Source organism: Gorilla gorilla, chromosome 8, assembly GCF_029281585.2.
Source record: "Gorilla gorilla gorilla isolate KB3781 chromosome 8, NHGRI_mGorGor1-v2.1_pri, whole genome shotgun sequence".
Taxonomy (NCBI): Eukaryota; Metazoa; Chordata; class Mammalia; order Primates; family Hominidae; genus Gorilla; species Gorilla gorilla.
The window spans coordinates 142448864-142461420 of record NC_073232.2 but is presented as its reverse complement, the minus strand read 5'-3'; the positions used below and the strand labels follow the sequence as shown (position 1 = coordinate 142461420).

General features: G+C 46.7%; 1 protein-coding gene across 5 annotated transcripts in view; it reads right to left on the bottom strand.

Moving 5' to 3' along the window:
* Positions 1 to 9162, bottom strand: part of GLRX3 (glutaredoxin 3) — a 51069-nt gene extending 41907 nt beyond the window's left edge. For 2 of the 5 annotated variants that reach the window (XM_055354100.2, XM_004050282.4), the window contains exons 1-2: positions 9011 to 9162; positions 189 to 297 (exon numbers count right to left, since the gene is read on the bottom strand). In XM_055354100.2, the coding sequence (XP_055210075.1) occupies positions 189 to 297; positions 9011 to 9102 (201 nt within the window). In that variant the 5' untranslated portion in view covers positions 9103 to 9162. Of the gene's footprint in view, positions 1 to 188; positions 298 to 9010 lie in introns of those variants that run through there. The other 3 variants (XM_055354099.2, XM_055354101.2, XM_055354103.2) reach the window with 3 other exon arrangements.
* Between the last annotated feature and the right edge of the window lie 3395 nt (positions 9163 to 12557).

Below are 12557 nucleotides of genomic sequence, written 5' to 3'. Positions count from 1 at the left end.
TTGTATTTTAGTAGAGACAGGGTTTCACTATGTTGGCCAGGCTGGTCTCAAACTCCTGAACTCAGGTGATCTGCCCGCCTCAGCCTCCCAAAGTGCTGGGATTACAGGTGTGAGCTACCGCACCCAGCCCTAATCTAACCCATAAATCAGAATTAAATTCACAAGACATGACATTGAAATATAAATACCTTCACAAATGAAACTTGAGGGAGTTCTTTAGCTAACTCTGCCATAACTTCGTTCATCTGTGCACACTGTGGAGCCCATGGTGCCCAGAAATGGACCACAAGGAGGGACCTGTAAATCAATTAAATGCATTTATTTAAAATTATACCAATTTTGGAAATAAACAAATACTGATATAAATTACCAAAAAGAAAAAAAAGAAAGCTTTAAAAGAACCGTCTGAAGTTTTTCATATTGCTAGAATTTTGTTGTATACAACACTGGAACATAAAAGCACTCTGCAAGGTCTTCAGACTCTTTCAGATAAATTTTCAAGTCAATGATATTTCAAGTGAAGCCCATTTGAAGTAGATCTGAATATTCATCCACCTCAATTAAAAGTCATGTAAATCACTGTTGGTGGGAGTGTAAATTAGTTCAACCATTGTGGAAGACAGTGTGGCAATTCCTCAAGGATCCAGAACCAGAAATACCATTTGACCCAGCAATCCCATTACTGGGTATATACCCAAAAGATTATAAATCATTCTACTATAAAGACACATGCACACATTATGTTATTGCAGCACTATTTACAATATCAAAGACTTGGAACCAACCCAAATGCCTGTCAATGACAGACTGGATAAAGGAAATGTGGCACATATATACCATGGAATACTATGCAGTCATAAAAAGGAATGAGTTCATGTCCTTTGCAGGGACATGGATGAAGCTGGAAGCCACCATTCTCAGTAAACTAACACAGGAACAGAAAAACAAACACTGCATGTTCTCATTCATAAGTGGGAGGTGAACAATGAAACCACATGGACACAGGGAGGGGAACATCACATACCAGGGCCTGTCAGGGGGTGGGGGGCAAGGGGAGGGAAAGCATTAGGACAAATACCTAATGCATGCAGGGCTTAAAACCTAGATGATGGGCTGATAGGTGCAGCAAACCACCATGGCACGTGCATACCTATGTAAGAAACCTGCACGTTCTGCATATGTATCCCAGAACTTAAAGTAAACGAAAAAAAAATAAAAAGCCAGGCAAATCAACCATATTTTCAGACCCCTGGGCAAAGTGGAAACTGAATTTCTGTATTAATGGCACAATGTTTGTGAAAAATGGTTGTAGACACATTACTAATAATATCACTATTTACTTTTTAAATGTGGTATAGTGATGGAGAGACATAACCGTGGCCATAGAAACAGCAGTAAGTGTTGAAAATGAAGGCATGCCAGTGCAAAACGAGGAAAAGAATAGAACTGCTTTTCACAAAGACATTCTTTTATACTTTTTAATATTATGCTACAAAAGATTTTTCTAGACCCAGAGCAGTGGCTCACACCTGTAATCCCAGCACTTTGGGAGGCCGAGGCAGGCAGATCACTTGAGGTCGGCAGTTCGAGACCAGCCTGGCTAACGTGGTGAAACCCCATCTCTACTAAAAGTACAAAAAATTCGCCGGGTGTGTTGGTGCACGCCTGTAATCGCAGCTACTCAGGAGGCTGAGGCAGAAGAATTGTTTGAACCCAAAAGGCAGAGGTTACAGTGAGCTGAGATCACACCACTGCACTGCAGCCTGGACGGCAGAGCAAGACTCTGCCTCAAAAAAAAAAAAGATTTTTCTAGGCCAGGCAAGGTGGCTCATGCCTGTAGTCAGCATTTTGGCAGACTAAGGTGGAAGGATTACTTGAGCCCAGGGGGTCGAGGCTGTAGTGAGCCATGATCATACCACTACACTCCAGTGTGGGCAACAGAGCAAGACCCATTTAAAAAAAAAAAAAAATCTAAACATTTATAGTATGAACACACAGAATATATTAATAACTCAGTATCTATTTTAGTTAGTTTTCATACAAAATTATCTTGGCAAAGATATCTATGGTCATATCCAACTAAAAAATCCTTCAGTTTTATGGAATTCTGTTCAAATATAATACCACCTCCCAAAAAAATCTGAAAAATCACGAACAGAAAATGTTCCATGGCAAAAAGAACGAAGGACAACTAACCTATGGGTAAGGAAAGGAATAACAAACTGTAAAAACTGATCAAATAATACCAGCAAGAAAAGAATAAGCCTACAATAAAGTGTCAGGAAAGCAGAAGCAAAGAGCAGCATGAGGATTTCAAAGGTAGAAGGGGCAGGATTTGGTGACAGATAAGGCAGTCTACAGCTGGCTCCAAGTTCTGGCTTAGAGACTGATGGCTAGTGGTGGCACTATGCCTCAAATCATAGTGCAGAAGCTGCCAACCTGAGGAAAGGAAGTTTAGTGGGTTGTTAGTATGATGTCTAGAGCTCAGGGAAGAAGTCTGCACTTGATATACAGATTTGGGAATCAAGAAAGGAACAGTGCCAGCACCACACCGCAAAGGGTTACAGAGGGACACAGAGGAGACCCGAGGTCAGCGCCTCAGGGGGCTTATCAACATTAAGTTAGGACAGATGGAGGAGAAGGAACTTACGTAGTAAAGCAGAGAAGGGCTCCTAGGCGGTACTGGAAGATTAAGGGGTCCTAGGCAGTACTGGAAGATTAAAGGGTCACATAGAAGTCAAGAGAAGAGTGTCAAGAGAGAGTGACAATCATCCAATGCAGCAGGAAAGAGCAACTAACAGAGAGAGTACCTTCAATGGAATAGCAGAAGCACAGGTCAGACTGCAGTCCACTGAGGACTGAAGTGAAGATGAGGAAGCAGAGATGTACTCTAAGAGATCTGTACAGGCAGAGGAAAAGACAAAATCAAGGGATGGGCCTTTTTAATACAAGAAAATCCTTATATGTTTATTTTACTAGGGGATAGTGCAAATGGAGAGGGAAGGGCCGTAGACACAAGACAGCTGAGGATGCAAGGACTCAGAAGAGGCAGAAGAGGGGAAATCCAGAGCAGAGAAGAGCTTACCTTGAAGAAGAAGAAGGCAGTCTCCTCTGAGTCAGGAGCCAAGGAATTAAGAATGGGTAAGGCTACAAATAAATGGTAAGTGTTGGGAGAGGTGAGATTGGAAGGAGGGCTTGGGGAGATGCTACCTGAAATCCTGTTTTCTCTCAGGTGGGAAGCAAGGTCATTTATCAAAGCATAGGAAAACAGAGGGCAAGACCACTGGTAGGACTGATGAAGGGAGAGTGTCCACAGGCACACAAGGAAAGCAGGAAGCTCCAAATGAAGACCCACCTAAGGCAGGGAAGGACACACTGTAGGAGCCCCTAGTCACCGGGTGTTAATTTGCATCCAGCACAACTCAGCAGCTTCAATGGTTGAGTAGGTGGGGCCTCAGGTCCACGGCGGAGACTGTGCTGTTTCAATCAAGCACTGTTTCATCTTCCTCCTGTGCATTCAGCTAGATTACATTTTTCAGTCTTCCTTGCAGTTGTCTGGGGCCCTGGAACTGAATTCTGGCCCTAAAACTAGAACACAGGCCTGACCCCTCAAAACCCTCCCTCAGGAGCCTCTGCCCACCATAGCCTCCAGCAATGAAGAGGATCCAGGGAAGCTTTTTTGTCCATTGCCTAAGGATGGCAAGAATAAAACAGAGGTTCACAGAGGCCTCATGCAAGAATGCTCACAGCAGCCCTATACATAATAAATCAAAACTGGAAATTAGCCAAATGTCCGCCAACAGGAGAAAGTGATAGACATTCATACAACAGAATGTAACTTAGCAGTAAAAAGGAACCAACTACAGACATAAGCAATGACACAAATGAAGCTTGAAAATATGTGAGCAAAAGATGCCACAGACAAAGAACTGTATGATTCTACTCACACAAAGTCCAAGAGCAGGGAAAACTCATCTACAGTGACAGTAAGAAATCAGTAGTTGGGCTAAAGGGGATGGAAAACTTCCTGGGTTCTATATTCTTCCTGTGAATGGTGGTTATCGGTGTGTATACAATTGTGAAAATTCACCACATCTGACGATTAAGATCTGTGCATTGTTACTGTATGTAATACTTCAATTTCTTTTTAAAGCTGGGATACCATTTTCCACCATATTGACCAAAAAAAAAATTTTCTTTTTCTTTTTTTGAGACAGGGTCTTACTCTAATGCCCAGTCTGGAGTGCAAGGCAAGTGCAGCCTCGACTTCCTGGGCTCAGGTGATCCTCCCACCTCAGCCTCCCAGACTACAGGCATATTTTGTTCTTTGTAAAGTTGGGCTTTGGCCAATGCCCAGGCTGGTCTCAAACTCCTGGGCTCAAGCAATCAATCTGCCTGCATTCGCCTCTCAAAGTGCTGGGATTACAGTCATGAGCCACCGTGCCCAGCCAACAAAAGGACTGTTTAAATCATAATATTCAATGATAAAAAGGATGACGAGAAGTACTTTCATGTCCTGCTGGTAAAAATTAAATTGGGACCTTTCAGAAATTTCTTACACATAAGTATCAATCCTAAGGAAGTAATTAAGAGACAAAGATTTTCTGTACATGGATATTTTCCCACTACTTTACGTAGCAAATCAGAAAAATTTCTGATGCTCAATAATAGTTTTTAAATGGTCATAAGAAAACATTATAAAGCCATTACAAATCAAATTTTCAAAGAACTTTCAACGCCACAGGAAAATACTAATATAACTACATTTTTCAAAAATTAAAGTAGGTTACCAAACTTTATAACAGTATGAGCCCAAATAAGTAAAAAAGAAAAGAAGAAAGTATGCCATAGAAACTGAATTCATTTCAGTTTCATTATTACTAACATGGCTTTGAAGAGTAATTTAACTTCCACATCTGTAAAATAGCAATAACCAACACTCTGGGATGTTGAGAAGATGAAACAAAAATATAAAACATTTGAAAACATTAAAACATGATATTGTTAGTTGAAATTATCCACAATATTCTCCTATTTAATGCTTACCTTCCATTTCTCAATTAAGCACATAATGTCCAATATTATAAGGACATACTATATCTCAAACAAATATAAACATTATCCCCTTTTGGATTACATGTTACAGTATTCTTTCCATCTTAATGGATAGCCCCATATGCCTGGAGCATTGTTGGAGAAAAACCATCAGACAAAAACCACATTCAAATCCTGACTAATGTAACTTTAGACAATGTAATAAACTTCAGCTCTTCATCAGCAAATAGTTGTTTTTCAATTATTATAGTATTCTGCTACTACATTCATCTGCAGATAATACCAGCTACTGCTTATTAAACATATCATATACTAAACCTGCTTACTCTGCAAATGGATATTAATAACCCCATTGTACAAACCAGCTGAGATTTCAGCAACTTATGTAAATATCTGATTCAACTACTTAAAAGAAAAAAATTTCAATTCATGTCAAATTTTAAAATTGGAGAAGCGATGATTTGGAAAGTAGATTTAAAATTATTACATCAACACAAGTACTAAAATTCGGGCACTTTTTGTTTTTTGAGACAGGGTCTCACTCTGTCACCCAGGCTGGAGTACAGTGGCAGGATCATAGCTCACCGCAGCTTGGAACTCCTGGGCTCAAACAATCCTCCCACTTCAGCCTCCTGAGTAGCTGGGGACTACAGGCATGCATCACCATGCCTGGCTACTTTTTTTATTTTTTGTAGAGATGGGTTCTATGTTGTTCAAGCTACTCTCAAACTCCTGGCCTCAAGCCATCCTCCCAAAGTGCTGGGTTTGCTGGTGTAAGCCACCATAATATTCTTTTTTTTTTTTTTTTTTTTTGAGATGGAGTCTCGGTCTGTCGTCCAGGCTGGAGTGCAGTGGCACGATCTTGGCTCACTGCAAGCTCCGCCTCCCAGGTTCACGCCATTCTCCTGCCTCAGCTTCCCCAGTAACTGGGACTACAGGCACCTGCCACCACGCCTGGCTAATTTTTTGTATTTTCTTTAGTAAAGACGGAGTTTCACCGTGTTAGCCAGGATGGTCTCGATCCCCTGACCTCGCGATCCACCCACCTCGGCCTCCCAAAGTGCTGGGATTACAGGCGTGAGCCACCGCGCCCGGCCTAATATTCTTAAATGTCTCCATCTTCACCAAAAAAGCTGCAGAAATTTGCTCCTTCCCCACATGCCACACATCATTCATCATGTGTCCGTTTAAACTAGTCACTAAGGAAAGTGTACATTGTTTCCTGGGTCATTTCAAGTACAGGCCAGTGGCAAGGATACATCCAAATGGTACTTACATTTAAACTTTTATCCATTTTGGCCGGGCGCAGTGGCTCATGCCTGTAATCCCAGCATGCTGGGAAGCGGGCCCATCACCTAAGGTCAGGAGTTCAAGACCAGCCTGGCCAACATGGTGAAACCCATCTCTACTAAAAATGCAAAAATTAGCCAGGCGTGGTGGTGGGCACCTGTAATCCCAGCTACTCAGAAGGCTGAGGCAGGAGAATCATTTGAACCCGTGAGGCGGAGGTTGCAGTGAGCCAAGATTGTGTCACTGCACTCCACTCCAGCCTGGGCAACAGAGAGAGACTCTGTCTCCTCAAAAAAAAAAAAAAAAAAAAAAAAAAAAAAAAAAAAAAACACTTTTATTCATTTTGATAGTTTAAGGACTTTTTAAAACATGAAGCATTTAAAACAAACATGTAAAACAGACAAAACAGTCTTTTCAGGTGATGGTAAATTCAAAACGTTTACTTAGGGCAGGTCCACACAAGACCTGCTCATTTCAAGAGGCCACTTCTGGTGACTCCTGTGATTGTGCTGATCTGTACTGGATGAGTCAGAACCCAGCTTCCATCAGTGAGTAAATGTCACATGTCCCTCCCCAACCCCCGCTTTTTTCCGTAACAATTTCCCAGGTAAACCTGAAATGCCTAAAGAGCTGTTTAAATAACACTTTAATTTCATCACCCCCATAAAGCATTTCTAACCATTAGTCAGTAACTCGCACCCCTCCCCATTTCCAAAGGCAACACCCCATCTCACCTGCACTCTCCATTGCAAAATCAGAGTACTACTTGCCTCTAATTCAAATTCAGTCAGCAAAATTTCACTCAATTTAGATCAACAGGGCAGGTCACGGGGGCTCAAGCCTGTAATCCCGATACTTTACAAGGCCGAGGCAGGCGAATCACCTGAGCTCAGGAGTTCCAGAGACCAGCCTGGGCAACATGAGGAAACCCTGCCTCTACGAAAAATACACAAATTAGCCCAGCGTGGTGGACCGCACGTGTAGTCCCAGATACTCAGGAGGCTGAGGTGGGAGGATCGCTTGAACCCAGGAGGTAGAGGCTGCAGTGAGCCGAGATCACGCCACTGCACTCAGCCTGGGCAACAGAGCAACAGCCTGTCTCGAAAACAAACAAAACAAAATTTAGATCAATAAGCATTTCTGGCCGGACGTGGTAGCTCACACCTGTAATCTCAACCCTTTGGGAGGCTGAGGAGGGCAGATCGCTCGAGTCCAGAAGGTCGAGACGAGGCTGGGCAACATGGCGAGACCTCGTCTCTATAAAAAAAAATAAAAATTAGACGGGCGTGGTGGTGAGCACCTGTGGTCCCAGCTTCTCGGGAGGATGAGGTGGGTCGATCACTTGAGCCTGGGAGGCGGAGGCTGCAGGGAGCCGTGATCGCTCCACTACACTGCAGCCTGGGTGACAGAGCCAGACCCTGTCTCAAAAACAAAACAAAACAAAGCTTTTTGCCTGTGAATTCCATGAACCATTCTACTTCCTACTGAAATACTAAGGGCCAACATCTACTGAGTGCTTCCTGCATACTAGGCATTGTATTATTTGTATTTTACATACGTCATCTCATTTAACCCTCACAACAACCCTGAGGTACTATCAGGTGCTAATCTATGTCACCGTTGGGAAACTGAGGCTTGGGCATGAAACGTGCCCAGGGGTTACATGGCTACTGAGTGGCTGCGGTGGGACTGGATCCCAGGCAACCCGACATAAGAGTTCCCATAACAACCGCTAATAATACAACTAAGAGAACAATTCAGTCCTTGGAGGAGTCTACAATGTGAGGTGGTATTATCACGGAGAGTCCACGTGCAGACCTTTCCCTGCAGGCACGCACGCTAGTAAGCATTTACTCGTAAGCATGCTTGCAGTTCAGAGCTTCCAGTCCACCCAGAAAGCGTTTTCTATGCATTCCTATGGATCTCCTTTTGTAGTCTTCCCAGGGATTGAAGACTTGGACACCGGCGCCAAATCTGAACAGACTCTCACTACACCAGTTCATGGAACAGGAAATCTCTGTCTCCGGCAACAGGTTAAGTCTGAAGACTGAGGCTACCTGCTCTCCAACAAACTTTAAAGGCTGACTTCAAAAGGCAGCCAGGCCTAGCTAATGCAACGGGGCCTTCCCTAGCCGCTCTTCCTGCGACAGGGGCGTTCCTGAAGGGAGGCTGAAGAGCAACGGGCCGACGCCGAGCCTGCCGCTCCCTCCCGGCGGGCACAGGAAAGGTGGAGCCCGCAGCCGTGGGTCCTGCTCCGTGGCGCCGAGGGCCGGGGTCTCGGCGCCGCCCCGTCCCCCGCCCCGCCACTGCGGCACGGCTGAGTCACCACCGCCTCCGTCCCGCGGCGGGGCCGCCCAGGCCAGAGGCCGGGAAGGTCGCGTCCCCCGGGCTTGGACAGCCGTCGGGGTCGGAGCCAGGGCTGGGGCCGGGGCTGCCAGGCGAGCCTCGCGCCCTGCTCGCTGTTCCGGGGCGGGGAACCCGCGGCTCGGGCCACTCACGCGGAGGCTCGGGGGAGTCTACGGGTGGCGCCGGGCCCGGTCCCCCGAGGCCGAAGGGAGCCGGGCACCAAGAAGCCAGGCTGGGCCACCCGCCGCCCCACACCGGCCCGGTCTCGCGGCCGCTCCCGCTCTGGCTCCTCACTCCTGCCGCTCGCCGCCCCGCTTACTTGGCTTTGAGGCGCAGCAGCTCCTCAAACTGCCCGGCTGAGCCGACCTCCTCCACGGCCGCTACAGCTGCCTCAGCCGCCCCCGCCGCCATGCTGCCGCCGCCAGACAGAAGCAATCCAGTGTCGGCGGCCGGATGTGGGCGGGGCCGCGGGGAGCTGAGCGGCTGCGCGAGGGAAAGCCCCGCCCCTGCCTGCGCTGAGGCTGCCGAGCCTGAGAAATCCCAGAAGGGGCCTCGGCGGCGGGCTTTGGATCCCGCTGGGGGCTCTGACCCTGCCAAGTCTGGGCACTCCGCTGCGGGCCTCCTGGCTCCCGGGGTTCATGGCTGTTATGGTTCCTGGCTGTCGGGGCTCCTGGCTTTCGGGGCTCCCTGGCTGAAGGAGCTCCTCGCTGAAGGGGCTCCTGGCTGTGGAGGTTCCCGGTTATAAGGGCTTCTGGATGTAGTGGATTCTGGCCGTCGAGGTCCCTGGCTGTCGGGGTTCCTGGCCGTAATGGCTCCTGGCTGTCGGGACCCCTGGGTGTCGGGGTTCCTGGCTGTAGGGGCTCCTGGGTTGTTAGGGTTCCTGGCTGTAGTAGGGGCTCCTGGGTGTCGGGGTTCCTTGCTGTCAGGGCTCCTGGTGGTAGAGGCTTCTGGCTGTTGGGGTTCCTGGGTGCCAGGGCTCCTGGGTGTCAGGGTTCCTGGCTGTCAGGACACCTGACTCCTGAGGCTCCTGGCTTTTGGCGCTCCAGACCTTCCTTGCACTTCCTGTGTCTCCTGGGTTTGTAATAGAAGGGGCCGGTGGAGGGGTGGGGGTGAGACATGTGAGTGAAAGTGAAGTCAGATGTGTACATTTAGGAAGCTGAAATTATCAAAAATGAAATTGCATAAAGGTGAGGAAGAACTGGGAGGTCTGGGAACAGAAGTGGTAGATCTTGAACTTCAACACAGACAGGGTGCTTCCAATTCAGTCCTGGGACCTGAACCCGGAGCCCACAGCATGTCCCTCCTCCCCTGGCCCTCCGCGCGTGCCACCACTCATTGCAGCCCCACAGAGCCATCACCCATTGTAACCTCAGAACAGAAGGGGCTGGGTGGGTCCACAGATCCCTGCACTCCTCCCGCCTTGCCTCCTTGGATGATCCCTGGCTTGTCTTTCTCCCTTGGGAATCCCCCTGATGTTGGCTCTCCATGTGGTGTACTCTGTACCCCACGCCCCATGCTTCCCACACACCTTCTGGCCTGAGTAATCTCCATGCCCCCAGTGACATCAACCTCCAGGGAAACCTCAATAGCAAGCCCAAAACCCTCCCCTGCACCCCAGAGCCTAGCATCCGCTAACTTTGAGGAGGGGCCATCTTTTATTGGATATCCCCAAACCACACTGGGCCTTCCCTCCAAAGTGCCTCTCCTCTTGGTTCCCATCTCAGGGAACACCATCGCTCCCACCCAGACACTTGGGGCTCCTTCTGACTGGTCCCCCTGCTGTCCCTGGGCTTTGAGGCCAAGCCCCCACAGAGCCTTCACTACTAGCCAGGTGTTCCCAGGCCCCCTTTGCTTGCTTCCACCGTGGCCTGTCTCATGTTGTAGAACTGTGCTTGTCCTCCATTGGCCTGTGTTCTTAAAGGGCAGGAGCTGGTCTGTGTCTCAGTGCCTGGATCAGAGTCAGACACATAAGAGGTACTCAGTCCATGCTAACAGCTGCCAGAGGACTGGGCTCACTGGATTGCAAAGACTTCGTATGAGAAAAGTAGCATATCATTCATACTTTTTATATTGATTACATGTTGAAATGTGGATATTTAGATATATTCGGTTTTCTGAAATATATTATTTAAATTGGCCTCTTTTACCTTTGGCTCCTGAGAAATGTCTAATTTCATAGGCAACTTTCATTCGTGGCCCTTGAATTTTCTTGGGCAGCACTACTGTGGTGATTAAAAGCCTTTTGGAGCCTGTCACATGTACACCTCACCTGGAGAAATACATGGTATTGAACACGGTAAATTGTGTTATTTAAAATGCAACAGGAGAATGATGAGGAACCATTTTGTATCTTGCCTGTGGTGGTGGGAACACAAACTAAACATGATAAAATTGTATAGAACTTGGCTGGGTGCTCTGACTCACACCTGTAATCCCAACACTTTGGAAACCCCAGGCAGGAGGATCACTTGAGCCAAGGAGTTGGAGACCAGCGGGGCAACATAGGAACACCCGGTCTCTACAAAAAAAAAATATATATATATGAGTCAGGCATGGTGGCTCACACTTGTGGTCCCAGCTAGGTGAGAGGCTGAGGTGAGAAGATCACTTGAGCCTGGGAGTTGGAGGCTGCAGTGAGCCATGATCCTGCCACTGCTACTGCCCACTAACCTGGGCAACAGAGCAAGACCCTGTCTCAAAAACAAAAACAAAAACAAACGACGCACACACACACACACGCATGCACACGCGCACGAGTACAAGTAAAACTGGGAAAATCTGAAAAAGATCAGTGGATTGTTCATAAATATCAACATCCTGGTTGCAGTATTACAGTTTTGCAAGGTGTTGTCATTGGAAGAAAGTGTACACAGGATCTGTATTATTTCTCACAACTGCATGTGAATCTACAGTTGTTTTAAACTAAAAAGTTTAGTTAAAAACAATGTAAATAAGACTTAAAGTTTACTATGAAAAGAATGCAATAGGAGGGAAAAAAGACACCATGTCAAAAAAAAAGAAAAAGATACCATGTCATAAAACAAGATACACATTCTGGTCATCACTTTTTTTCTTTTCTTTTCTTTGAGATGGAGTTTTGCTCCTGTTGGCCAGGCTGGAGTGCAATGGCGTGATGTCGGCTCACCGCAACCTCCGCCTCCCAGGTTCAAGCGATTCTCCTGCCTCAGCCTCCCAAGTAGCTGGGATTACAGGTGTGTGCCACCACGCCCGCCTAATTTTGTATTTTTAGTAGAGATGGGGTTTCTCCATGTTGGTCAGGCTGGTCTCGAACTCCTGACCTCAGGTGATCCGCCCGCCTCGGCTTCCCAAAGTGCTGGGATTGCAGGTGTGAGCCACTGCGCCCGGCCTGTGATTATCATTTTTAAGTAGAATTGAATGTAAATAAAACATATAACTATATCAGTGAATGGCGCATAGAAAAGGGTCTCCAGAAGGATGCTCCCCAAATTATTATCAGAGCTTGCCTCCAGAGAGCAGAAACAGAGGAGAGCTAAAGGGAGGCCCTTCACTTTGACATACACACTTCTTTGTGTCATTTGCTTGTTTTCCAATAGCATAGACTGCTTTTGACATTTAAAAAATAATGAAATTGTATTGCACAGGGGAAATGTGCTATAGTGAATCCTTTTCAAAAAAAAAAGCAGTAATCACCCCTCAAATGTGGCTGTTTTATAAATGCTGATTTTTCTTTTATTTTTTATTTTTATTTTTATTTTTTATTTTTTGAGACGGAGTCTTGCTCTGTCACCCAGACTGGAGTGCAGTAGCGCGATCTGGGCTCACTGCAAGCTCCGCCTCCCGGGTTCATGCCATTCTCCTGCCTCAGCCTCCCGAGTAGCTAGGAA